Here is a 26744-nt window from a genome sequence, read left to right as displayed (position 1 = left end):
CGGCGCCCGGCCCGCTCCGTCCGGGGCTCTGGGGCAGCGCGCTGGGGTGCGCGACCTGCAGAGGTACAGGAGCGCGGAGCCGGCCGGGACGGCGGCGGCGGCCAGGTCGCCCCCGCCGCGGTTCTTGCCGAAAGGGGTAGGGTACCTGTAGTGGGTGAGGCCACCGCTGAGGAAGGGGCTGGGGTGTTGAGGTCCCCAGAACCACGGTTTTGTTCCCCTTTAGGGACACTCCTCAAAGTGTCGGGGCCGGCGCTGGCCGGTTGCTCACTCGGTTGGAGCCGGTGCTGATAACTCCAAGGTCCGGGGTTCGATCCCTTACTGGCCAGCCGCCCCCCAGAAAAAGTGTCGGGGCGAAGAGTTTTTGTGCCAGGAGCCAGGCAGAGTCTGGGTGGGACTGGGGAATTGGCAGGCGTGGCAGCCCGGTGCAAAGGGCGCCCCCAGTCCCAGCATTTGGTGCCGCAGAAGGCCATGAAGTTCAAGAGTAGCCAGAGTTGTGAAACGTCTTGATTTTTGAAAATATTTTGTGGGCCAAACAAAACATGTTTTTGGACTTGGCTCAGACCTTGGGCGGCAGGTCTGTGACCTCTGCTTATACAGAATATCACAGTTGCAAACCAGTGAGCTGGGAGCATCTTGCAGGCAGTGTTGGGCAAGGTGATATTTGTGGAAAAGGAATAAGGTTTCTGGCGGTGCTGGCACCAGGTGAATTGTTTTCTTAGATATAAATGCATCTTCCCCAGGTTGCCAACTTCTTCACAAGACTCTGATGGTCCCTAGAGGAGATTGAGCACTGGTTATAATGTTCCTTTCACCTGAGCAGTATTTTTGCTTGTGTCGTTCTACTACGAGACGTATATAGTGGGCCTCTTTAGGGAAGAACGCTCCCACACTGGAGTCCTGTTTTAACCCTTTTGCTCCCCACCCACAGTACCCACACTCTGCTCTACATTTCTCCTTGGGATTGGATAGTACTGGATCTGAGAGGAGATAGAATATCACAGAAATCTGAGTACACAAAAATGTTTATTTTGACATACATGAGGAGAAGGGAAGATGCCCAGCTGCCCTCAAAAGGGAGAATTGTATACTTTTGTGCGTTTATTACAACTGCAATTTGCGCAGTTTCCCTGGCCAAGGCAAATAAGGTTGAATTCCGCATTTAGATGGCCCCTGGGGACATGGTCAGTCTATCGGTTGGTCGGTGCAGCTCGCTTTCTGGATCTCTTTGGGAAAGGCCCCTATCCTGGCACCTATCCCAAACTTGCACTGTCTTCTGCCACCTTTTGCACTTTTCTCCCTTTTTTTTTTTTTTTTTTTCTTTTTTCCGTGTCCGGCAATGGATCGCAACCCTCAGTGTTGCCCCCGTACCGGACCGGGGACCGGCAACGGGATCGCAAGCCTCGGCGTCGCTCCCGCCCCTCGCTCAGCCAGTGAGCGGGAGCCGGTCTGTATGTGGGATCCGAACCCTCGGACGGGAGCGCCGCCGCGCTTCCCAAGTGGCGCATTATCCAGTGCGCCACCGGGCCAGCCCACTTTTCTCCCTTTGAAGCTAAGACTCAAACTATTGTTGGGGGGCCCATGTGTTTTTAGATTTAAGAGGAGTTTCATTGTTGAAAATATTCTGGCATTTGTCTCCTGGGTGGAGGATGCTTTTGTCCCTTGGTCACCTCCTGGCCCTCCCTGGCAGAATCCTTTAGCTCTGTTGGATGGTGATCCTGTATCCTCCACACTTGAATCTAGAACAAGTGTGGCCAGCTCTCCATTTCTCAGGAACTGGTGATTTTTGTGCATCATTCAGTCTCGTTCCTGCCATTCAAGAGCACATACTGTTTCCTCCTCTGGCTAGAGGCCCGAGAAAGGCTGTAAATAACTCCGTGTGACTCAGGCTGGGAGAAGTGGCACAGTGCGCTGGAGGGTGAAGAGCCAGGCTTCAGTGCGTCCACTCTGCGTTCCCCTCTTTAAGGGCCATCTCTGAGGCAGGGTATGAATGCCCCACAGTACTGGCAGTGGTCAGAGGTCATGGTGGTTTGCGTGACAGCCTCAAGCTGGCAGTTCTGTCCCTTTAGAACCCTCGAAAAAGAATATAAAGGTCAGGGCTGGCCCGGTGGCGCACTGGAGAGTGCGCTGCTTGGGAGTGCGGCGGTGCTCCCGCTGAGGGTTCGGATCCCATGTGGAGACCGGTTCCCGCTCACTGGCTGAGCGCGGTGCGGGCGCAACACCGAGGGTTGCGATTCCATTACCGGTCAGTAAAAAAGACAAAAAGGAAAAAAAATATATATATAAAGGTCAGTCTGAAACAGCTGATTTCCATGAATGTGAGCACGAATCATTTTCTGTATTTTTCTTATGATTGTGGTTAAATGAGGATATCCTCTACCAAAGGAACTTGGGCATCGAGGCTCACCTGTTTTGTGGGGTGAGGGCTTGCTTGTAGTCTTGGCCTGTCGTGGCCTCTGACCCAAGGCTGCCTTCTGTGTCCTCAGGTCCAGCTCTGCTGGGAGTGCTCCTCCATTACACGGACATAAGGAAGAGTTTGACTGTGACGCAGGGCGCCATGAAAGTTGAGTTATTGCCTGCCCTGACCGACAACTACATGTACCTGGTCATCGATGAAGACACCAGGGAGGCTGCCATCGTAGACCCGGTGCAGCCCCAGAAGGTGTGTGGCTCTGCTAGGCTCTGCTGCCCTGTTGCCAGCACCTTCTTCCTCCTCCAGTGGGTTTTATGACTGCAGTGTCCTTGCCACTTTGTTGAAACGAAATGGAAATCAATCCATTTAGTTTGGAAAAACTAGTGTTCTGCCACTTCTGTTAACAGGGGCCAGTGAGCAGGTGGAGGAGTCTGGAGGCTCCTCCCACCTGGAAGGAAAAACGCTCTGTCCTTAAAATCTCTGGGCATGGAACACATGTGTTCTCCTTGGGACTTTGCTCCTTCTGGAGGCATTCTGCCCCTTGGTGCTGCCTCCAGGGATGGTTGCCTCAGAGCAGGAGGGGATTGGAGAGGTTGTGGGTGGGACCGAGAGCCACCAAGTTTATCAAGAGAGAAAACAGCCACTTTGCCTGCCCTCCTGGAGTTGGGTGAGTGCCAGGCACTTCTCAGCCCCTATAGCACATCCCGGTGCCGCGTGGGGCCCACACCCTGCAGGCAGGTGAGTGATGGGTCCTTTGTCCTGCCTCCCATTTGGCTGCAGGTTTTGGAAACAGTGAAGAAGCACGGTGTGAAGCTGACCACGGTGCTCACCACCCACCACCACTGGTAAGTGCTGGACACCTGAGGGCACCTGACAGGTGGGGGACCTGTCACTCACCTGGGGAAGTCAGGAGCCCTGGGTCAGTTCTCAGAGCCATGGAAGCTTTTCTCTACTCACAGCTGTGTCTCCACTGTGCACGTGAGGGACAGGCCCCCGGTAGATTCTGAGAAAGTCTGGGACCCCGGCGTCTTGCTCTCTTCCCTCATGGGTCTTGGAGGTCCTGAGTAGTGGGGTCTGGTAACCAGTGACTCTGAGGTGAGATGCTTGGACTGTGGAGCCCTGTGGCCTGTGAAGGCGGGGAGGAGCAGGGCCTCGGGTGCCTGTGGGGCCTGTGTTTTCTGGGCCACAGGAGGACCTTCAGCAGTTGTCTTTCAGCTCTCCCGGCTTGTGTAATGGAACGTTGGCCTTGATGTCAGGGAAGAAGTGAGTCTAGACATTGGTGTTTTTAAAAAGTAGCCATATTTAGAGAGGTTAGGTTTTTAAAACATATTCGAAAGCTTAAGGATTAAAAAAGCACCTGTGTTTGGGTTCTAGGGCCGGAGTTGCCTGCCCAAGGCCCTTCTTTGGCTTTTTGAAAACTTTGAGGCTCTTCAAAGCTAGAAAGTCAGTTTACTTGGCTTTTACTTTTCTTTCCCAAACAAATGCTGGAGGGCAGCCAGCCTTTCCCTCTGGGGCATCTCATCCCCCTGGCCTCTGTCTCCCTGGTAAGGTCTTCTCAATGGGAGTGTCATATGGACATGGTTTGTGAAGTGGTTGAAACACCACGGTTGGTGTAAACAAACAGCGCCAACAGTAACTGAGTCGAGGGAGTTCCTGACATCCTTGAGCAGACCTGCCAAGCCTCTGCATCATCAGAAGCATTAATACTCAGCCCCGAACGCTAGGGACAGGGGCCTGGACCCGCTTTCTTGGCCTGTGCTCCTGAGCAGAGCCACTCTTTCTTTCAGCAGCCCGCCTGGTACTGCATGCCAGGCTCCCCTGCTGCTGTCCCTGCTTCTGGGGACCATGGTGGTAGTCTCTGCTGGCTACTGGAGCTTTTCAATTTGCTTCTCCCTGCTCCTCTCATGCACACCAAGCCATCCGCACTTCAGATGTCCCTTTTCTGATATTGTGATGCCTTTTGTATTTTCCAGCACACACACACAAAAAAAAGCTTTATGTTTTGCCAGAATGTAAAACTCTAAGCCAAGCCCGGGATTGAGCTCCAGTGTTCAGTCTGTACCTCCCTAGATAAAAAGTTGTATTATTGCTTGTTCACTGGTGGTAACGTCAAAACATCAGCAGGGAGTGCGGGCTGAAGTGTAGTGCTTGTGCTTACCTAGCCTGCATGGAGCAGCCCTCCTGATGGGAGGCTGCAGGGCCTGGGCCATGGCCCCACCCTGTTATCTTGCCCTGCTGTGCTAGGCGGAGGCCAGCAGTTTCTTGTCAGCTTGCTGGAGTCCTCATGGGGTGTGTCTTTGAGGCACATGAAAGATCCGTTGGTGGGGGTGGAGCAAGGCAGGGGTCCTGACTGCTTGAACGACAGCAGCGGTTCCCTGGCACTGGGAAGGCTGTGGCCTCATCCTTGAACCAAAGCCAGGCCTGCAGGTGCAGGATACTCACAGCCCTGCCCCCACTTCTGAAATTTGGGTCAGACAGAGCCTCTGGAGGAATGCCCAGGAGGTCCCCACCTGGCAGCACACTGGAATGCGGGGTTGAGGTCAGGCCGGTCTGCCACAGCAGACACACTGCCCTCAGTGGGCCGGCATCATTCCAGGAGCTTCCCAGGTATTTCCATTCTTTACAGCTTCAACAGCCTCGGCCAGTACCTCAGAATCACCTGGGGAGCTTTCAAAAGTCCCACCCCCACCCCCCAGCAAGACCCCAAACCGTGGCATCAGGATGTGGGGGTGGGAGGCTGTTAAAGATGTGCAGGTGATTCCCATGTGTCCCAAAGCTTGGGAGCCAGGGGCCTTGGGATTATCCAGGTGTTTGTGGTTTGGTTCCTCTGCTCCAAAAACAGCAATAGGCAGGGGTGCTGGGGCGCCCTGGCCCCTTGCCTGGGTGTGGGGTGTCTGAGAAGATTGTTTTCAGTGGAACCAAATGACAAGAAGCCAGTTTCCCGTTTTCTACTTCTGAGGAACGTACTAGGCAAGATGAAAACTCCATTTGGTGAAGACTTTAAGGCAAGAGAGCAAAGCCCCTGGTCTCAGCAGGTCACCCCAGGTCTCCTGTTTGACTTCCAGGGACCACGCTGGTGGGAATGAGAAGCTGGTCAAGCTGGAACCTGGGCTGAAGGTGTATGGGGGTGATGACCGCATCGGGGCCCTGACTCACAAGGTCACACACCTGACCACGCTGCAGGTAAGGCAGGAGCCAGGGGGAGGGCCCCAGTGTGACTCTTCCCGGACTCTAGGCCCTCAAGCACAGTGTGGGGAGGGGGCACAGTGGGAGCACGCCCTCCCCGTGCTGGCCGTCCCCTTTCTTCCCCCAGGGCCCCAGGAAAGGGCTGTTGGCAGGCAGCTGGGACAATCTTCTCTGTCGGGAGTATTCCAAGGAAAACCAAGGGCAGAAAAGGGCTGGATGTGGGGGAAGCCGAAACAACCCTCTGACAACAGGGATATTTAGACGTGGGCTCTGTGAGATAAGGCTGGTGAGGTGGTGCAGGTGGGGGGCGCAGCTGGAGTGTTGGGGCTTGTCAGGTGTGCTGCCTCACACGTGCAGCAGCATGGAGTAGGGTGCCTGTTTGGACACTCTGTGGGCGCTCGTCTTACCCTCGCCCCTTCTCTGTCGGCCTGAGCTTTGTTTTTATCATTTTGGCAGCTGGCCTGTGCTGGGATCTGAACCCTGGGCCTTGTTGTCGTAACACCACACTCTAACCACTGAGTGGTCTGGCCAGCCCTCCTAGTCTGAGCATCTTTGAAATAAAGAATTGGGGGCCAGGTGGGGCCAGAGGAGATAACAAACGGGTCACACACGCAGGAGGGAAATCATCTTTTCTAGCAAGACGTCTGCTTTAGAGTTAGCCTAGCTTTGAAGGAGACAGCAAAACAAGGCTCTTTGGCTTTACGTGCAAGCAACAGACTTCCGGAGGGGCAAGCTGGGGTACGCTTGCCCTGCTCGGGAGCTCCGTCCTCACCTTCGTGGGCACTTCGGCAGCCTCTGCTGCAAGGGGTCTGTGGAGGGCTCATGGTTGGACCTGTAGTGCTTGCGCTAGTATTCCTGGGAAGGACTTCCCAGGCTGTCTGGGGAGCACATGCCATTTCCTACTTTATCTAAGGTGGGTTCTCTCAACGTGAAGTGCCTGTCGACCCCGTGCCACACGTCGGGACACATCTGTTACTTTGTGACCAAGCCTGGTGGCTCGGAGCCTCCTGCTGTGTTCACAGGTGAGTGTGCAGGTGTGTGGTGGGGGATGGATGTTTCTTTGCAATGACCCTGCATCAAGAAGCAGGGTGTTTTTCCTGCCAGGCAGACTGTCAGGGCTGCTTTTTCTTTCTCTCTCTCTCAAATCCTGTGTGAGGAGGACCTCAGCCCTCGGGGTGGAGCTGTGGGCTCAGCTTCAGGCAAATCCTGGGGTGGAGAGGGGAGTGTGGGCGCCTCTTGGTGGGGCTGGCTGTTTTCTCCCCTCTCTTCGGGTCCCTCCAGCATTCTGGGATCACCGCCTGGTGGGGTGCAGCCCCAGCCTCCTCTGTCTCTAGCAGCGGACAGGTGGGCATGGCCCTGGGGGACCCTGGGTACTGAGCTCATTCCTGTGAACCTCTGAAGAGCCTGTGAACTGGGCTGGGGCCCAGTCAGGGCGTCCTGCACACAGTGGCCCCACAAAGGCAGCAGCCCTACACAGCAGACGGTGGTGGGAGGTCTCTGTGAGTTCCAGTAGTGGGCTGTGAATGGCTGTGACCATCGCTGAGATTTGTGAGGCCTCCAGCCACCATCTGGGGCTGTGTGTGAGCGACGCATAGGGCAGATAGGCCTGTCCAGTAATCTGAAGTGTTTTTCTTTTTTTGAGAGAAGCTGAATGTTGATGCTGGTTGGGAATGTGTGAAGCAGAATAGCCTCGTGATGGCTGGGCATTCACGTCATAGGAGCCAGTGTCAGCAGGAGGGGCTGAGAGTCCTACTCTGTTGTAGAGGGTCCTGGGGTGGCTGACCTATTACCTATTCCCTTTTACCTTTTTTAGTGAATACAGTTTTTAAGTTCTGAGCCTTTCAGAGATTTAAGTCAATGTCGTAACTGCAGGGAAACTTGGTTAGTTAGAGACTGGCCGGTGCTGCATGCTCTCCTGTGGCAGGAGGTGGAGTCGAGTCTGGGGCGGAGCATGGGTCACAGCAGAGCGTGGTGCAGGGCTGTGAGCTTTGGTAAACGTGTCAGCCATGACCCCACAGAAGGCACACCAAGGAAGGGCGCAAGCGATGCTGTACTTTCTTTGCAACTTTTCTGCAAGTGTACAACTTCCACAGTCTGCTTATTTTTAAAAGAATACAGCAGTTTAGGTGTTTTCAGTTTCTTCACTGCAGTCATGGCTGGTGCAGGCTTGGACCCTGGGCACCTGTGTCACCTCTGAGCCTCACCTTTTCCCACGTATAGAATGGGGAGAAGAGGCTCTGCCTCATCGAGCTGTCGCATGGAGTAGGTGATCTCATGCATGTGTTGTGTCTTTGCTGTCATCAGCATTTTGGGTAAAGCCTCCCCGAGTGCTTGGCAGGTGCACGTAAGAGGGAGCGGGCAGGGCCCATGTGTCTGATGCCCCAAATAGCCCCACGATCTCCCATCCGTGCCATCAGACAGTGGCGCCTGCTGCACGGGGCTCTCATGGCATCAAGAGGCCGCCTCACAGGGTCGTGCTGGCCTTGTGACTCCTCATGGGGCCGGCTCCTTTGAGACTCCACCCCTTGCTGGAAGGTGTCATGCAGGCTCACTGCACGTGAACCCCAGACTGCACCCACACTTGTGTGACTGTTATCTGTGGTGCAGCACATGGCTTCCTTAGGTTATTCTCTTAATAAGCACATGAAAACGGAACGGCATCCTTCACGGTGAAGTCAGGGTGTCTGGGCACCAACAGTGAAGCCTAACAGTGGAGATTGAGCTGTCTAGCAGGACCTCGGACCATGCTCTGCCCCCCAGCCCTAGGCTGAGCCAAGCTGAGGGAGAAGGGAGGTGATAGCCAGAGAAGGGCGTGGGGTAGGGATAGGCGTCGCCTGTGGCTTTAGTGGGGGATAAGGCACTTTGAGGCCTAGATGGGCAGATTGGGCAGGGCAGGGCCGGACAAGGGCAGGTGGTGCTGGGGGAACAAGCCTGGGTGGGGTCTGTGCTTGAGAGATCAGGGTTTAGGATCTCCTGTGTGGGATCCTACCTCACAGCAGTGACCGCTGAGGCAGTTCGGCTGGCCAGGGAAGGGGAGGCCCAAAGGACACTTGCACTGTGGGTGTCCACTGAGGCAGGAGAGCTAGAGCCTAGAGTCCAGGGCTGTGCAGGGAGGAGAGGCAGCTGGGGCAGAGGCTGGGACAGTGCCTGGCCTGCTGTGGGGTGGACGTCACAGGCACTCTCGGCGGCAAAGGGAGGGGAGAGCAAGGACTGTGCAGGAGAAAGGCAGGCCCAACTGCCAGGGGCAGGAAATGGAGGCCCCTGGGTCACGCTGGGTGTCTGCTGGCGATGTACGATGGCATGTGCCACTGTGACGCTACTGGTCAGTTGGAGGAAGAGCCCGAGGCCAGCACTTCCTGTCTCTAGGATTTCCCTGGCCTCTCACTGTCCCCAGACTGGAGGTCCAGGGCCATCCAGGGGAACAGCCTTAGTACCGAGGTTCGTAGGCTCCCACCATCCTGTCCCAGCTCTGTGGCTTTGGCTCATGACCACTCTGCCTCATGGCTCTGGGGTGTGGGCCCACAGCTCCCCAGGAAGAGCTGACCAGTGCGACCCTTCTTCTCAGCTGTGATGGAGGAGCTAGGGACGGTGGGGTCCTGGAAGACAGAAGTGCGACAGCTTCTGCTGTGCTCGTCGCTGGCCAAGCGTTGGGGTGACCACAGAGCAGGAGGGGGGTGCATATCCAGTGGGGGGAAGCTGTCTTTAGGGGCCGAGGCAGGAAGGAGCCTGGACCACTTGAGGGTGGGTTTTTGATGGGCAAAGGGGATGTGGTGAGTCTGTGAAGTGTAGGACACATGGGCTGTGGACCCCCCGCCTCTCCCTCCTGCCCACCTTGCTCAAGGGGCTCCTCGTGGGCTCAGGCAGGGTGGTGAGATCTTGGTTACAGGGTGGCGCTGCCAGCCAGGACAAGGGAAGATGCAGAGGGGCCTGGGAGGGGCGTCTGGGTGGGTGGGGAGAAGGTAGGGTTTGTGAGGGTCTCAGCTGTGGCTGGTGGGGTGGAGCAGTGAGAGAGGAGTCAGAGTGACTTAGGTTTCATGTCTGAAAAGCTAGTTGGGTGGTTGGTGGTATCACCGGAGATTTGAGGCGAAGGTTGGGGGAGGGTGGGAAAGGAGAGTTCTGGGTCATCTTTCAGCCATGCTGGGATGTTTAGGTAGAAATGGCCAGAGAGCAGCTGGAATTTGGGGTCTGGGGTTCTGGGGCTCTGCCTGGTGAGCCCAGGGCTCAGCCCTGACGGTGGGAGGTCAGCATCCCCAGTTTCCCGGCACCTCTGAGTCTCAGCCGCCAGCCCTCCTCCCAGGCTGGCCCCTCCACGGCGTGGCTGCTGTTCCTTTTTCAGGTGACACCTTGTTCGTGGCTGGCTGTGGGAAGTTCTACGAAGGGACCGCAGATGAGATGTACAAAGCTCTGCTCGAGGTCTTGGGCCGGCTTCCTCCAGACTCAGTAGGCAGTGCCTCCCTGTCTGGCTTGGGGTCGGTGGCCCACTGAGGGTGGGACCCCAGGGGCAGGGTGGGGCTCTGCCTGATGTCAGGTGGGCTGCTCACCTCTCATGTCCCAGGAGCCTCCAGCAACAGTTGTGGCGCTTGTTCCAGGTCTAGCTGGAGCCCTTGGGCCACCCTTAGAAGGCGCTCATGGCCGGGTCTCACTGCACGGGCCTCACCTGCGAGCTGGGCAGAGCAAGGGGCAGAGGCATTTCCTTCATATACTTCATATTGGTGTTTAACATACCCGCAAGAAGTGTCTAGCCCTGAGGGATGGCTCCATGGGTGCCCGCTGCCCATGAGGCACCCAGGTCTGGACAAGGGCAGGATCTGGCCCGGAGGCTCCCAGGGCCCCTCCCCAAAGAGTTTCCAGGGGAGGATTAATCAGTCTCTTCAGAGCTCCTGCATTGGCTTTTCTTCAGAAGATCTACTGTGGCCACGAGTACACCATCAACAACCTCAAGTTCGCGCGCCACGTGGAACCTGACAATGCTGCCGTTCAAGAGAAATTGGCCTGGGCCAAGGTTAGTGGGACAGGTTACTGGGGTGTGTCCCATGAGGTTGGTCACCAGGAAATGACTTCCCCGGGGCTCTCCTGCACAGTGTCCTGGGTTGCTGGTGTGCACAGTGCCACCCCAAGCAGGTGGACACTCTGTGCCTCTGAGCCCAGTGAACAAGTCTGGGTTTTAGTCCAGCTTCAGCTGTGGGACAAGCCTGGGGGGCTTTTTGAGACCCAGTCTAACTCAGTGGGTCCTGTGGGCCTCAGATTCTGCATCTCTAACAAGCGCCCAGGCAAGGCTGAAGCTGCAGGTGTCTGGCCCTGTGTCCCACCCCAAGCAGTCGAGTCAGATGGGGACCATGTGGTTTTGTCATGGGCCGTGGCCTTGTTGGGGAAACTGCCTCTGCTGTTCCTTCAGGGTGTGGCCCATGAGGCTCATTGTCTAAAAGGCCTTTACCTCAGCCAGATCTCCAAACATGCCTGACGGCACAGCCCAGGGCATTTGGGCCGCGGGCAGCCAGGAGCAGGTGAGGGTTCTCCCCGTAGCTCAGTGGAAACCAGTGTCGCTAGGCCACGTGCGCACAGGGAGGCCTGGGGTGGGCCCCCTCTGCAGAGTTCAGTGAGTGGTGCTATCTCAGGTGGGTTTGTTGCGTGTGGTTTTTAATAAACACCTATTTTTGTCAAGCATGTTCTTCAATTTTGGGGGGGAGCTTACAAAATAATATCTATCTTCATTCTAAAAATTCAAACAGTACCTTCACCAGAAGATACTCTTGTTTTGTTACGCTACACGTGTACTAATAGTATAAAAACTCATACTGTATACATAGTATAATAGCATTTTGTGACCTCCTTCTTAGTTATCTGCTTTTAATAACTTTTAACAAATTTTGAGTATAACTTACATATAATGTACCTGTTTTGAGTGAATCTTATGCAGTTTGATGGATTTTGACAATGTATACACCCATGTAATCCCCACCACAATCGAGATATAGAACATTTCCACTGCCCCAAAAGCCTCTCTTGCCCCTTCCCATTCAGCACCCACTCCCCAGCTAACTACTGATCTGCTTTGTCACTATTCTAGAGTTTCATATAAACAGAATCGTATAATATTATTGTTTATGTGGTTCTTGCTCAGCACGATGTTTGAGATTCATCCATGTTTTTTTTTCTTTTTCTTTTTTTTTTTTATTTGTGGCTGGCTGATACGGGGATCCAAACCTGTGTCTTGGTGTTGCTAGCACCACACTCTCCCAAGTGAACTAACTGGCCAGCCCATTCATGTTTTTATTTCTGAGCAGTATGTTGTTGTGTAGATAGACCACAGTTTGTCTATCAGTTCATCTGTTTGTGGACATATGGGTTGTTTGCAGTTTTTGCTATTATGAATAACGTTGCTATGAACATTTGTGTACACATCTTTTGTGGACATGTTTTCATTGCTCTTTGGTGCATACCTGAGTGGAATTGTTGGGTTGTATGGTTAAATGTATGTTTAGTTTTTAAGAAACTACCAAACTGGGGCTGGCCCGTGGCTCACTCGGGTGAGTGCAGCGCTGATAACACCAAAGCCATGGGTTTGGATCCTATTATATAGGGATGGCCGGTTCGCTGTCTGGCTGAGCGTGGTGCTGACAACACCAAGCCAAACGTTAAGATATCATTACCGGTCATCTTTAAAAAAAAAACCAAGGGCCGGCCCGGTGGCGCACTGCGCTAGTGCGCCGCTTGGGAAGCGCGGCGGCGCTCCCGCCAAGGGTTCGGATCCCACATACAGACCAGTTCCCGCTCACTGGCTGAGCGAGGCGCGGGCGCAGCACCGAGGGTTGCGATCTAATGTACCTGTTTTGAGTGAATCTTAATGTACCTGTTTTGAGTGAATCTTAATGTACCTGTTTTGAGTGAATCTTAATGTACCTGTTTTGAGTGAATCTTAATGTACCTGTTTTGAGTGAATCTCAACACTGAGGGTTGCGATCCGTTGCCGGACACGGAAAAAGACAAAAAAAAAAAAAAAAAAAAACCAAAAAACTACCAAACTGTTTTCCAAAGGAGTTGTACCATCTTGCATTCCCACTATGAGTGCATGAGTTCCAGTTTCTCCACACTCCAGCCAACACTTGGTTTCTTAAATTTTTACTATTCTAATAGGTGTGTAGCGGTATCTCCTTGTGCTTTAAAACTTTACATTTCCCTGATGACTAATTAAGTTGACTGTCTCTTCACATGCTTATTGGCCCTTTGTGGCCTCTTTTTGTGATATATATGTTAAAATCTCTTGTACATTTTAAAAATTGGGTTGTTTTGTTATTGAGTTGTAAGACTTTCCTACGTAATCTGGGAACAAGTATTTGCTAATTATATCTCTAAAATATTTTCTCCCAGTCTGTGGCTTGACTTTCCATTTTCTTTTTTTTTTTAAAGATGACCGGTAAGGGGATCTTTACCCTTGACTTGGTGTTGTCAGCACCACGCTCTCCCAAGTGAGCCACAGGCCAGCCCTTGACTTTCCATTTTCTTAACAGTGTCTTTTGAAAAATAGTTTACACTTTTGGTGAAGTTCAGTTTATTCATTTTTTTCTTTCATGCTTTTTGTATCTTATCTAAGAAGTCTTTGAGTACTCCTTGGTCACAAAGATTTTCTCTTATGTTTTCTCCTAGGACTTTTATAGTCTTAGTTTTTATATAAAGTTACAGTGATCCCATTTCAAGTTAATGTTTGTGTATGGTGTAAGGATGCACCTTTCTCTTGGTCCTGGGGGTCTCAGGAGGCAGGACTACACATAGCCTCTGCCAGGAGTCCCCCAGGGAGCAGGGCTGCACGCAGCCCTGCCAAGAGGGTGGAGCAAGGTGAGTTGCTCAGGCCACTCCTTGAGCTAGGGGCTGTCGCCTAGGGAGGTGGGCAACCAGAAACCAGACACAAAGTTTGGGGCTTAGCACATGCACTAAGCAACTTTATTGTCTCCAAACAGGTATTATATATGTTTTAGCCAGCTATAAACGCTTCCCACACCTCCTCATCTCCTAGGTAACTCAATAGGAAGTCTGTGGTTTGTGGTTAAGCCTTGCAAATTCTTGCTGACCCAGTCTATTTGCATTTCTGCTGAGACGGTCTAAATCCTGGAGAGCAAAAGTGCCTCCATCTTTAACATGTGTTCTCCTTCATTTTCCTCCATAAGATGAAGGTCAAGTTTCACTTTTTTGCATTTTGATATCCAGTTCAGCACTATTTGCTGAAAACACTATCTGTTCCTCATTGGATTACCTTGGCACCTTTGCTTTAAAGAAATGTACTGTATGTGTGTGTGAATCTTCTTCTGGAAGCTTTTGTTTCATTGATCTATGTGACCAACCTTGTATCAAAGCATAGTCTTTATTACTGTAGCTTTATGTCTGGAAATCAGGTAGTATAAACCCTCTAAATTTATTCTTTTTTGAAATAGTTTTGGTTCTTCTAAGTCCCCTGTATTTCCACATAAGTTTTAGAATTGTCTTGTTAATTTCTACAAAAATGCCAGCTTGGGACTCTGTTCTTATGATAGATTTGGAGAGAATTGGGATCTTAACAACAGCAAGTCTTTCTGTGAACTTGAGGTAGCTTTCCACTTATTGAGGTCATTATTTTCCTTTTTTCCCAGCAATGTTTTGTGATTTTTCGTGTTCAAAGTCTTGTACATATTGTTAAGTTTATCCCTAACTACTTCATGTTTTTGGATTTTATTGTAAATGATTATTTGTTGATAGTACTTAGAAATACAACTGATTATTGTATTTTGACTTTTTGTATCCTGTAACCTTGCTAAACTCTTAGTTCTAGCATCTTTATTCATAGATTAGTTAGTACACAATCATGTCATCTAATATTTTTATTTCTTCCTTTCCAGTCTGTATGCCTTTTATTTTTCTTGCCATATTGCACTGGCTAGGATCACCAGTATAGTGTTAAATAGAAGTGATAAGAGTGGACATCCTTTTTGTGTTCTCAGTCTTAGGGGAAGTACATTGTCTTTCATCGTTAGTATGATATTAGTTGTGGGATTTTTTTGTAGATCCTCTTTATCAGGCTGAGGAAGTTCATTTCTATTCTTGGTTTGCTGAGAGTTTTTTTTTTATCATGAGTGGGTATTAAATTTTGCTAAATGATTTTTCTTTTACCTATTATATAATCATATGGTATTTCTTCTTCACTCTTAATATGGTAGACATGGATCAATTTTAAAATGTTAAACCAACCTTGCTATCTGGATAAACCTTAGTCATGGTGTATTTGCCCTTTTTATAGTATATTTCTAGTTTCTCCTTCTGTGTCTGTGTTTATGAGGAATATTTGTCTGTAGTTTTATTTCCTTGTAATAGCTTTGCTTGGTCTTAATATCAGGGTAATGAGTTGGAAAGTGTTTCCTCCCATTTTCCATGTTTTTTATGTGATTATTCTTTAAATGTTTGTTAGAATTCACCAGTGAAGCCAACTGGCCATGGAATTCTTTTTGTGGAAAGATTTTTTGTTGTGAACTCAATGTCTTTAATTTGTATAGGGTTGTTAAATTTCTCTTCTTGAGTCAGTTTTGTTAGCAACTGTCTTTTTCAAGAAATTTGTTCATCATGGTTTTCAAGTTTATTGGCATAGTTTTCATAAGATTCCCCTTTTTAATATCATCTTTGAGGTTTAATTCACATGTAATTAACTGCAATCCATTTAAAGTGAACAATGAATTTTGAAAAGGAAACAACCACCACAATAATTAAGAAACAGAATGTTTCCATCATCCCCCAAAGTGTCCTCATGCCTCATTCTGTCTGCCCTAGCTCCTGATAACCATTGATCTGTTGTATGTCACCAGAGCTTGGTTTCCATGCTCGAGGATTTTATATAGATGTACTCATTCCGCATAGTTCACTCAACATGATTTTGAGATTCATTTATTTTGCTGCATGTTTTAGTAGTTCATTCCTTTTTATTGCTTAGTATTCCATTGTTTGGCTATACCATATTATGTTTGTCCGTTCTCCTGTCAATAGACATTATTTCCAGTTATTGGCTATTGTAAATAAAGCTGCTAAGAATATTTATGTACAGGGGCCAGCCTGTGGCTCACTCGGGAGAGTGTGGTGCTGATAACACCAAGGCCATGGGTTCGGATCCCATATAGGGATGGCTGGTTCGCTCACTGGGTGAGTATGGTGCTGACAACACCAAGTCAAGGGTTAAGATCCCCTTACCAGTCATCTTTAATAAAAAAAAAAAAAAAGAATATTTATGTACAAGTCTTTGTGTGACATATATTTTAATTTCCTGGGTAAATACCCAGGAGTTGGAATGGCTGGGTTGTATGGTAGGATGTGTTTGACTTTTAAAGAAACTGCCAAACTTTTTCCCTAAGTGCTCATACGAGAGCACTTTGAAAAGTTTATGGAAAGATTTGTATTATCTTTTAATTCTACTTTCCAGGTACCCTCGTATTATTTTACATTCTCACCAGAAAAGTGTGAGAGTTCCAGGTCTACATTCTTGCCAACACTGGGTATTGTCAGTCTTTTATTTTTTTAAATTTTTTTTTCCTTTTTGTCTTTTTTCGTGACCGGTAATGGGATCGCAACCCTCGTTGTCGCGCCTGTACCACGACTGGCAATGGGATCGCAACCCTCGGTGTCGCGCCCGTACCACGACCGGCAATGGGATCGCAACCCTCGGTGTCGCGCCCGCACCGCGCTCAACCAGGGAGTGGACCGGTCTCTATATGGGATCCGAACCCTCGGCGGGAGCGCCGCCGCACTCCCAAGTGCCGCACTCTACCGAGTGCGCCACCGGGCCGGCCCTTATCAGTCTTTTAAAAGCACCTTCTAGATACAAGTCTTTTGTGAGATGTGTATTGTGAATAATTTCTCCTGTTCCGTGGCTTGCCTTCTATTTTCTCAACAATGTCTTTTGAAGAGCAAGCATTTTTAATTTTGATGAAGTCTAATATATTAATTTTCTTCTATGGTTCATAGTTATTTTCTGCTGTCAAAGAAATCTTTGCTGGGCCGGCCCGGTGGCGCACTGCTACAGTGCGCCGCATGGGAGCACGGTGGCGCTCCCGCTGAGGGTTCGGATCCCACATACAGACCGGTTCCCGCTCACTGGCTGAGTGAGGTGCGGGCGCAACACCGAGGGTTGCGATCCCGTTGCCGGTCCCGGTCTGGTACGGGCGCGACACTGAGGGTTGCGATCCATTGCCGGACACGAAAAAAGACAAAAAAAAAAAACAAAAGGAAAAAAAAGAAAAGAAAAGAAATCTTTGCCTATCCCAAGGTCAGGAAGTTTTTTCCAATTTTTTTTTGGAAGTTTTATAGTTATCTTTTAAATTTAGATCAACATGATCCCTCGCCCAGTCTGTTGGATTCATGCTGATGTCCCCTCTTTCATTCCTGATATTGCCTATTTCTGTTCTTTTTCTTCATCAGTCTTATCAATTTTGTTGATCTTTTAAGAAAACAACTTTTGCCTTGATTTTTCCTACTGATTGTTTCTCTATTGCACCGATTTCCAGTCTTTGTTAATTCCTTTGTTCTAATTACTTTAGATTTGCTCTGATTTTTGTAGGTTTCATAATGTGGAACTTGAGGACATAGATATTAGACCTTTCTGCTTTTCTAATATAAGTACTTAAAGCTGAAAACTTACCACCAAGCACTGCTTTAGCAGCATCCCACAAATGTTGATAATGTATTTTCATTATCTTCAATTTGAAATTTTAGGAAAAAAAAAAATCCCTCGTGATTTTTTCTTTGACACATGGATTATACTGAATTATGTTAAACTTTTTAGCCTTTTCAACATTTTGTTGTGAGAATTTCACATTCCTAACACCTATTTTCTACCATTAACATTTTACCGTATTTGTTTTATTGTGTCTGTCCACCCATCCTTTATTCTTTTTTAATAGGTATAAAGTATACTATGTGTGGGTGTCACCTGTCATTCTGCCAGTCCCATCAGGAAGGGATTGTTCTTATGAATGCCACAATGAGTAGCTGTACATGTCAGTCTTTATATTTCTGCATGCTCCATGCTTTCATAGGAAAAACTGCTACAGTGTTAGTGCTCATTTTAATAGATAATCCAAAAGGTTATGGCATTTTACACTCCCCCAATAATACACATAAAGACCCATTTTAAAAATATTCCTAGAAGAGTTAACTTTTCTTCCCTCACAGAAGGTGGAGGAATATCTCTTAGGAGGAGTAAGGGTATTGGAGCAAGCACAGGGAGTGTTATACAACACTCCCTCCAGACCCCTACTTGATGCACTGCACCCAGCAGGTGGGTGGGGCTGCGGATCTTTGGGTCTGAGGACCCCTTGGGTCAGGAAGCCTGGGCGTGGGTGCCAGCAGCTCCTGTCTGGCTCTGACGGCTAACCACCCCCTGCCATTTTCCCTTGTGAGTGTAGTGGCTGGGTTTGCTCCTCTTCTGTCTGTCCCGGTCAGTGTTGGTAGAAGGAGACCATCCTGAGATGCTGAGCTGCCTGCAAGGGCTCCCGGGCCTTCCCAGGGCTCATCTTGGGTCCTCCTCCCCAAGAGGAGGGTCCATTGCCCCAGGTAGGGCCCCAGCACCTGCCACCTCATCATTCCTCCCCACACGTGCTTGCCTGGGCCGTGGGGCTGTGTTCTTTTCTGTGTTTTCTACATTTTGCTAGTTATCACTTCTATGTTAACATATATAATTAATGAGACTAATTGTTAATGTGTAGTAGACATAACTTCATATTAACAGAAAGAAAGCTCCGTCCCTTCTCTCCACCTCCAAGAGAGCCAGGGAAGGAGGGATGCAGGGACAGTGACAGCTCACCCCTAGCGTGGACACACCCAGGCTTCTCCCTTCTCTACGGGCAAGGAATGGCCTGGCCTTGCTCTTAGTGGAAAATCAGGAACTGGCTCTGTTCACTGTGCCTTATAGGTTGGGCTGTGGTTTAAGATCCTTAGAAGGTTTTTTGAAACATCATCTTCAGAAGTTTCTACATTAAAGGGCCGCGTCTGTTGTAGGAGAAGTACAGCATTGGGGAGCCTACGGTGCCATCCACCATGGCGGAGGAGTTCACCTACAACCCCTTCATGAGAGTGAGGTGAGGCAGCTCGCCCAGTCCCCACGTCACGGCCGTGGTGAGTTTACTTCAAGCAGACAGCTGAGCTGGGTCTCAGGTCCAAAGTGGTCTTTACTGAGTGTAGCTGAAGAGCCTGACTATTTTTCTTAAAAGTGGGGTGGCGGTGGATTTTCTTGGCAAGGGCCTTTCCAATCCAGGATCCCAGGATCCGTAAGAGGTGGCACCACTCCCTCAGGCCCTGGGCAGCACCGAGTGGTGTCTTCTTGCTCTCCATGAGGTTGGGAGTGGCCACCATGCAGACAACCCAAGCTGGCCGTGGGCTGTCGCAGTTACCTCTGGGGGCACGTCTGACCCTGCCAGGCACCCTGCACTCTGTGTGCAGCCTGCAGCCCAGCATCGTCTCTGCAGGGAGAAGACGGTGCAGCAGCATGCGGGTGAGACAGACCCTGTGACCACCATGAGGGCCCTCCGCAGAGAGAAGGACCAGTTCAAGGTGCCCCGCGACTGAGGTGGCCACTGCCCTCAGGGGCCTGTGAGCTTAGGATGTTTTAGGTAATCAACTCTCTGGCTAGCCTTGCAGGAAGCACAGTCTCGATTTGATTTTAAATTAATTGCAGAGCACTTTGCCTATGTTTTCAAATGTTCTAATGCATATTTATGAGAGGCTTAAAAAGTATTTATTCCTGTAACCTCCGCTTGCAGATTCTGTGCATTCTCTCTGGTCCTTACCCATGGTGGGGGTGGGTGGGTGGGATGCCTCAACAAGAGCTGCCCCTTTTCCCCCATTTTCCTGGCTCTGTGGGGAGGAAGCAGATGCCTGTCTTTGCCCTCGGGTCCTCCTCCTCGACTTTCCCTCCGATCTACCTTGTCTGTCTGCCGCCTAGAGGGGTAATGCCCCCCTGGAAAGGAATTAATACCTTTATGGTTCTGTGTCATATTGACATGGAAAGAATGGATTCAAGCCTTTGAGAGCAGAATCCCCTCCCAGCCTGGGCACAGTAAAAGTTGTGAGCACTTTCCTGGGTCAGGGACATCAATGGCTCCCTTGCCCAAGTCCTCTGCCCGGGCCTGGAGGCTCCTGGCTTGGTGTTGTGGCTGAGCCTGCACTTGGGGGCTGTTTCCTGTCCTTGGGGGAGTTCCCAGCATGTGTCTGGGTGTGGCGGGCTGAGGTTGAAGGAGACTACCCCCAAGAGGCTGCCTTGTCCTGAGAAGTCCCCAGGGACAGTGGGGTACACTGCCTCATTCCAGCGAAGGAGCTGATGGGCACCATGACTTCTGTCAGTGGTGAGTGGGTGTCCTTGCTGTGGCCTCGGCCAGGTGCTGATGTGACTGTCAGAACCATGACAGTTGACACCTTCACGACCCCTGTTCATGGTCCAATCCCGAGGCCTCTAGGAGGGTGTCCCTGCCCTGCAGCCACTCCCTCCTCTTCTGCTTGAGAACACGCAGATCACCGGCCATGAAGCTGCCCTCCCAGGCCTGGCTCTTGGTCTGTGACCTCAGTCTGGTCCTGGATCCCAGAGAGCTGGGTGGGTGGCACGCGTCCTTTCCAGCTCAGCCCCACTGAGTCACATCACAGGCAGAGTGGGTGGGGGGTCCAAGAGGGGAGGGGCAGGGAGAGGCAGCACCTGGGCCCTGAGTCAGGAGGAAAGGATGAGTCTCCAGGTGTGCAGCCCAGACCCAAGGGGCAGCACCACCACAGGGTCCTGTATGGACAAAGGGATTCTGGAAGGTTGCCTTTGATCTGCAACAAGCATCATTAGGGATGGGCCTGCAGCCGGTTCGATAATGACAGTGCGGTTTTCTGTGTGCCACCCTCCAGCTCAGGGCTCTGCAGCTGCTGCATGGGCTGCTCAGCTGTGGGTTTGGGATCCAGGACATTTTAAAATTGCATGAGAATTGCACAAGCTCATTCCTGTGTAAATAAACTTTACAGATGGAGCAAAGCTCCCTGTGGCCTCCAGGCCCCTGCCCTGCATCACGGAACGGGAAGTGCCCGCGTGTAGGTGTACCTTGCACTGTGGTACACCCTGCACAGCCCCTTCCTGGGAGCGGCGCTGTGATATGTGCCACTCTGTACCTTGCTTTCTGATGCTTGCAGTAGCCAGAGACACACGTGGGCCTGCTGTGGGCTCAAGTGCCTCCTGTGCAGGCCGGGCTTCCCTGGGCAGAAGGGCTGTCTATGGGTGTGCGTGTTCCTCGGCTTAGCCTGCCAGGTTTCCCCGCCGTCCCGTGACCCCGACTACTGCCGTGGTGTGGCATGTTTAAATGACTGGTAATAAAGCATAGGAACAAAATACCTAGAAAGTGTGTGAACATGAAAACCGTGCCCACTACCCCCCCAGCGCAGTGTGGATCGGGGCTTGCTGGCCACTGCCAATGTGGCAGCTGGTGGGTGCGCTTGAGCCGCCCTGTTTACCTGCTGCGGTGGGACGTGGGGGTGGGGCCCCGTCTCTTGCTGCTGCAAATAGTGCGGCCCCGCTACTCTTGTGGAAGGGACTCCTTGGGGTACAGTCAGAGTGGAATTGCTGGCCATAGAGAAAGTGCATTTTCAAATTTGGATAACTTTGGCCCATGCACTGAAACAACGGAGCCCATTCTAGTCCACCATGGGGTCAACACAGTGCGGTCGCTCTGTACCCTCGTCAGCACTTGGTACTGAACCCACTAATTTCTGTCCACCTGGGGGCGTGAAGTGGTATTTTACAGGGGTTTTAATGTGTGTTCACCTGGTTGCTGGAGAGGTCGGGGACTTCTTGTGTGCTTGTCCTCCCCTAGCTTTCTCAGAGTGGCTTCAAAATTGAGTTCTTTATGTATATCCTATTTTACGTCCTTTGCTTTGTGTTGCGTGTTTTACGTATTTTTTGTCATGCGTGGCTAGTTCATTGCTGGCTTCCTGCAGCTGTCTTGTGGAGTAGAGATTCGTAACTTAATGAAGTCAAGTGTGTATGCTTCGTCCACAGGAAATGCTTATGTGTCCAGTTTGACAACTCTCTCCCTACCCTGACATTAATTCAATAGCTTTCTTGTTTTGCTTATTACATTTAGGTTTATAATTCACATGAAAATGCTTTTTGTGCCTGGTGCCTGGTTTTGTTTCCTCCCATGGGGGATGGACACCCAGGTATTCCTGCCCCTTGTCTGTACTGCCAGCTTCTGTGGGTGTGGACTGTTCCGTGTGCTCTGTCAGCAGGTCTGTCTGTCCTGATGTCACTAGCTTTAGAATGATTCCTCATCATCAGGGAGGGACCCTGGCCCACCTTCTTTGTCAGTAGACTCTGGCTGTTCCAGGCCCTTGCTTGTCAGGGTGCTTCTGTCTGGGATGTGGACTGCACTGCTGCTGACACACTAGGGTGGGAAGAGGGACTTACTGCAATGTGGATGTGCTGTTTGTCAGTCCACTTGTGGGTCTTTGATGCTATAGTGCAGTTCTGACACCCACTGCCCAGTTAGCGCAGACCCTGAAGGCCAAGCGAGGCTAGCACACCTCAGACACCAGCTGTGAGTTGGGGGGTCCCAAGCCACCTGCACTTCTGATCTACTGGCTACAAGTTCCAGGGTTCCCACGATCCCCTCAGATTCATCAATTTGCTAGAATGACTCGCAGAACATAGGAACGTACCATTTTTTTTTTTTTAAAGATGACCGGTAAGGGGATCTGAACTCTTGACTTGGTGTTGTCAGCACCATGCTCACCCATTGAGCTAACTGGCCATCCCTATATAGGGATCCGAACCCGTGGCCTTGGTGTTATCAGCACTGTACTCTCCCAAGTGAGCCACGGGCCGGCCCTTGTGCCATGCTTTTGGTGACAGTTTTAACATAGAGGCTGCAAGTCAGAGCAGTTCGAGGAGGGACCCACAGGATGATGTCCAGAGGCACTGAATGCCAAGCTTGCGGGCCTCTCTCACCTTCCTGGTGCGGACGTAAGGCTAAGGATTCCCTGCAGTGTCCAGTGCTGTGTGCCACAACATGGCTGTGTTGGACTTTCATTGCCTTCCGTTTTGATTTCTTCTCTGACACGTGCACAGGTGTCTGAGGTGAGCTGATGTTATTGCATCAAATGTGAACACACGCCCGGGTGCTGTCTTTGTGACTTGCTCCTGCCTCACTCGGAGGATTTTTACGTTTAAAGTGCTATTCCACTGCTCTGGTCCCCGTGTCCCTGGCCAAGTGTGGTCTGGGGTGCTGTGTCTCTCTCCAGGCCACATCCAGGTGCCTTTCGTCTGACACTTGGCTTCTGCCTCTGGGTCAAGCCCACCCATCCCTTGGGCGCCTCATTGTCTGGCTTCTCCCCCCTTGGTGTGGTCCTACTTCCTGCAGACCAGGCACCTGGGCCCCCTGCAGTCTGCTGCCAGCAGGTCTCCACATTCCTGCAGATGACCTGCTGTGTCGTCATGCACAACTCCCAGTGTGGTAAAATTCTCTCCGGCTGTAAGACAGCTTAGGACTTTAGTGACTGTAGTTTGCTAATCTGAAACTAGAAAAACTATTTACTCTTTTCAGTTGAGGTGAGATTCACACAACATAAAACCAGATGCACAGCTCAGTGGCAGTTGGTACAACACTGTGCGCCCACATGTCTCTGGTGTAATGTAAAACTTCATCATCACATTGACCTGTCAGCAGCACTCTAAGAGGAGGGGATTCTTTGCAGAAGCCTTCTCAGACCCACCTCTACAGATAACCGTTTGAGTGGAGCAGCAGAGAGGCCAGGAAAGAGTCAAATTCAATGGACCCAGGAGAGAGCCTGGCCTAGGGGGACTGTAGATCCCAGAGGACAGTCCTGCCTGCAGGATGCCCCTGGCCACAGCTCGTTCTGCTCGAGTGATGGCTTCCCTCAGCAGCAGGGGTGTAAGGTTAGGGGTCACCTCTGCTCTCAGAACCGCCAACCCACCGTGAGCTCCACTGATGCCCAGGCATGTGTGAGAAGGCAGGATGCAAGCCCCCTCTGTTGCTTCCTTCTCCCACCACCCTGCACCCCACGACCCAGCTCAGAGAGTTTTTCCAGCAGATACTCTTAGGCCAGAACCTTGACTTCTTAAACTCTACAACACTGTAATTTATCTTATCAACCAATAATTACTTTCTGTTCTAACAGTCCTCTGTGGATGCAATGAATGCCTCACGTCTGATCTGAGCGGGCAGGGGTGGTGGGGCAGGCAGCAGCATACGAAGAACTGGAGGAATCGAGAGGATAATTTCATCTTTCAGCAACAACACTCAGAGAGATTTTAATGCCTCATTCACTAACTGGAAGAACAAATAGACAGACATCAGCAAGGAGACAGAGAGTGAGCCTAAGCTGTTTACAGAACACGTCACCAGCGTCCTCTTCAGATGCTCAGGGAATATTCTCCAGGACAGACCATATCTTAGGCTACACACCACGTCACAATAAAATGTAAAAAGACTATCATTATACAGAGTATGTTCTCTAACCCCAGCAGAATTAGTGATCCATACAGAAAAGTTTAGAGCAACCCCAAGTGTTTGGAAATTAAAACATTTCCAAATGGCGTGTGGGTCAAAGAGTGAAAATAAAAATAGAATATTAAAACTGGGGGTGCAGCTACAGCAGTGCTCAGAGGGAGATTTATAGCATTAAACACCTATATGAGAAAACAAAAGTCTGAAATAAAAAATGCAAGTGTCTAGCTTGAGCAACTAAAGAAAAGAGCAAGGGCTGCGGCTGGCTCACTTTGTCAGAACGCAGTGCTGTAACACCAAGGTCAGGGTTTTGGATCCTTGTACTGGTCACAAACGAAACCCAAAAGAAGCAGAAGTGAAGAAAAAGATTAGAGAGGAAATCAGTGTAATAGGAAACAGAAGAACCAAAAGTTAGTTATTTGAAAAGATCAACAAAATAGACAAACCATTAGCTAGACTAGACCAAAAAATTAGAAGACATAAATTATCAAAATCATGGAGGAAAGAGGGTCACTACTGATCTTACAGAAATTAACAAGACTTACATGGGAATGCTAGAAAAACTCTGTACCAACAAGTTAGATAACTTAGATGAAATGGACTAATTCCTAGAAAGATACAAATTAAATTTACTCAAAAAGAAATAGAAAATCTGAATAGACCTGTAACAAGAAATTGAATAAAAACAACGGTCATTCACAACCTTTTTCAGAACACAGAAGAGGGAACACTGCCAGCTCAGTCTGAGGCTGGTATCATCCTCATTCCAAAGGCAGAGAAGGACATCCCCCTGCCCCAAAAGCTGCAGATCAATGTCTGTTGTGAACACAGATGTAAAAATCCTTAAAATATTAGCAACCCAAATTCAGCAACAATATACACCATGGGATTTATGACAGGTAGGTTAAACATCAGTGTAACAGGCCTTATCAACAGAACAAAGGACAAACCCCATAAGATCACCTCAGTGGAGGCAGAGAGCATTTGACAAATCTAACACCTGTTCATGATAAAAATCTCAAATTGGGAGAAGGGAGCTCCCTCAATCTGATAAAGGGCTTCTGTGCCAGTTTCTTAGTGCTGCTGTAATAAATCACACCTGAGTGATTTAAAACAACACAGTTTTATCTTAAAGTTTTGAGTTCAGAAGTCTGACATGGGTCTCCCTGGGTGAAAATCAAGAAGTGGGCAGGGTTGGCTCCTTCAGGAGGCTCCAGGAGAGAGACTGCGTCCTCACCCTTTCGAGCTTGTAGAGGCACCTGCATTCCTGGGCTGTGGCCCCTCCCCCATCTTAAGAGCCAGCAACAGCTGGTTGAGTCGCTGTCACACATGTCTATCTTATGAATCCCTGTTCCCCTTGTACAGACCCTGTGATCACCCTGGGTGCACTTGGAACACCCACACCACTCTCACTATTTAAGGTCAGCCGACCAGCAACCTCAGCTCCCCTCTACCTTGTAACCTGACATGATCACAGGCCCCAGAGGTCAGGACATTGATGCTGTTGGTGGGAGTGTTATTCAGCCACCACAGCACCTATGGACACAGACGGCTGGTCTCATAATGGTGAACGACAATGCTTCCCTCTTACACCAGGAGCAAGGCAAGGATGTCTGCCTTTGCTGCTCTGCTCAGCACTGCACTGGCCATGCAATGAGGTGCAAAAAAAAAAAAAAAAAAAAAAAAAAAAACCCAAAAACATACATACGGGAAAGGAAAAATGTCTTTACCCGTAGATGACACGGTCCTATACACAGCGAATTCTAAGGAACATGTATGCACACAACTGGAACTAATGAGTTTAGCAAAGTCGTGGGAGACAAGATTAATAGATTCATTGTATTTCTATGTACTAATAAGAATCCAAAAATTAAGAAAACAGTTCCACTCACAAGAGCATCAAAACCAATAAAATGTATAGGAACTTGCACTTTAACAAAGGAAGAGTAACATTTGCACACTGAAAGCTATAAAACATTGCTGAGAGAAATGGAAGACCTGAATAAATGGAGAGATTTCGTGCTCACTGATTGGAAGACTACCATTAAAGTGTCAGTTCTCCAAGTGAACAGATATGTTGATGGGGGGGGTGAAGAGGGGGAAAAGGAGGAATTGGTAAAGCGACATGAAAATCAACTACATTGTATACTGATAAATTAAAAAAAGAAAAACTATAATGATTTTTCATACAATAGGACCAGTGGACTCCCCGACATACCAGAGGGGCCAGAGGTTCTTGGTCTAGAAGAAAATGTAGAATATGTTCTCTTTGCCCTTTGGATAGCGTAATAAACTACCGGTTTAATAAAAAAAAAAAAGTTCTCATGAGGAAGAGTTCCTGGTATGGCACCGCCCTCCCATCACCATGACAACGCACATCTCCTGGTGGGGGCGGGGGCCCTGTTAGTGTCAGTGCACCATATCTGCCCTGCTTCTTTCTGCAGGCCTCCTGCCCTAGGACTTACACACCCCCACATGTGCTGGGTAACCCTGACTGGACCAAGGCACCCCAACTTCTTAACTCCAACACCACAGATTGGGGAGGACCCCAGGATTCCTGAAAATGCTGAATGTCTCAGTGTCACCCTCTGACTTGACCCCAGTCCCAATGGGAGCCTGGAGAATACTTCGAGGGGTAGCAGTCTGACAAGCCA

At 49.9% G+C, this 26744-nt stretch overlaps 1 protein-coding gene across 4 annotated transcripts; it reads left to right on the top strand.

The window, feature by feature from the left end:
• Nucleotides 1-2473: 2473 nt before the first annotated feature.
• On the top strand, nt 2474-20959 carry HAGH (hydroxyacylglutathione hydrolase). Of its 4 annotated transcripts, XM_008581553.1 has the most exons (9): nt 2474-2659; nt 3191-3255; nt 5476-5593; nt 6510-6618; nt 9933-10036; nt 10497-10598; nt 18602-18681; nt 19069-19212; nt 20597-20959. In XM_008581553.1, the coding sequence occupies exons 1-8, from the start codon at nt 2555-2557 to the stop codon at nt 19166-19168; spliced, it is 783 nt and encodes a 260-aa protein (XP_008579775.1). In that variant the 5' UTR covers nt 2474-2554; the 3' UTR covers nt 19169-19212; nt 20597-20959. The 4 variants fall into 4 exon arrangements, with proteins under 4 accessions (XP_008579775.1, XP_008579768.1, XP_008579781.1 ...); XM_008581546.1 differs by lacking the exon at nt 20597-20959 and having other exon boundaries at nt 19069-19349; XM_008581559.1 differs by lacking the exon at nt 20597-20959 and having other exon boundaries at nt 2489-2659; nt 10500-10598; nt 19069-19349.
• Nucleotides 20960-26744: the final 5785 nt, after the last annotated feature.

This window comes from Galeopterus variegatus, unplaced genomic scaffold (genome assembly GCF_000696425.1).
Source record: "Galeopterus variegatus unplaced genomic scaffold, G_variegatus-3.0.2 Scaffold92, whole genome shotgun sequence".
Classification (NCBI taxonomy): domain Eukaryota; kingdom Metazoa; phylum Chordata; class Mammalia; order Dermoptera; family Cynocephalidae; genus Galeopterus; species Galeopterus variegatus.
Note: the sequence above shows the minus strand (reverse complement) of the source record. Positions and strands in the feature narration are given on the sequence as shown.

What these genes read in the sequence shown, in the direction of transcription:
- HAGH (XM_008581553.1), top strand. Translation starts at nt 2,555, where the DNA reads ATGAAAGTTGAGTTATTGCCTGCCCTGACCGACAACTACATGTACCTG. An exon ending in ACCCGGTGCAGCCCCAGAAG is followed by an intron (nt 2,660 to 3,190) that starts GTGTGTGGCTCT and finishes ATTTGGCTGCAG; the next exon opens with GTTTTGGAAACAGTGAAGAA. An exon ending in GCCGGCTTCCTCCAGACTCA is followed by an intron (nt 10,037 to 10,496) that starts GTAGGCAGTGCC and finishes GCTTTTCTTCAG; the next exon opens with AAGATCTACTGTGGCCACGA.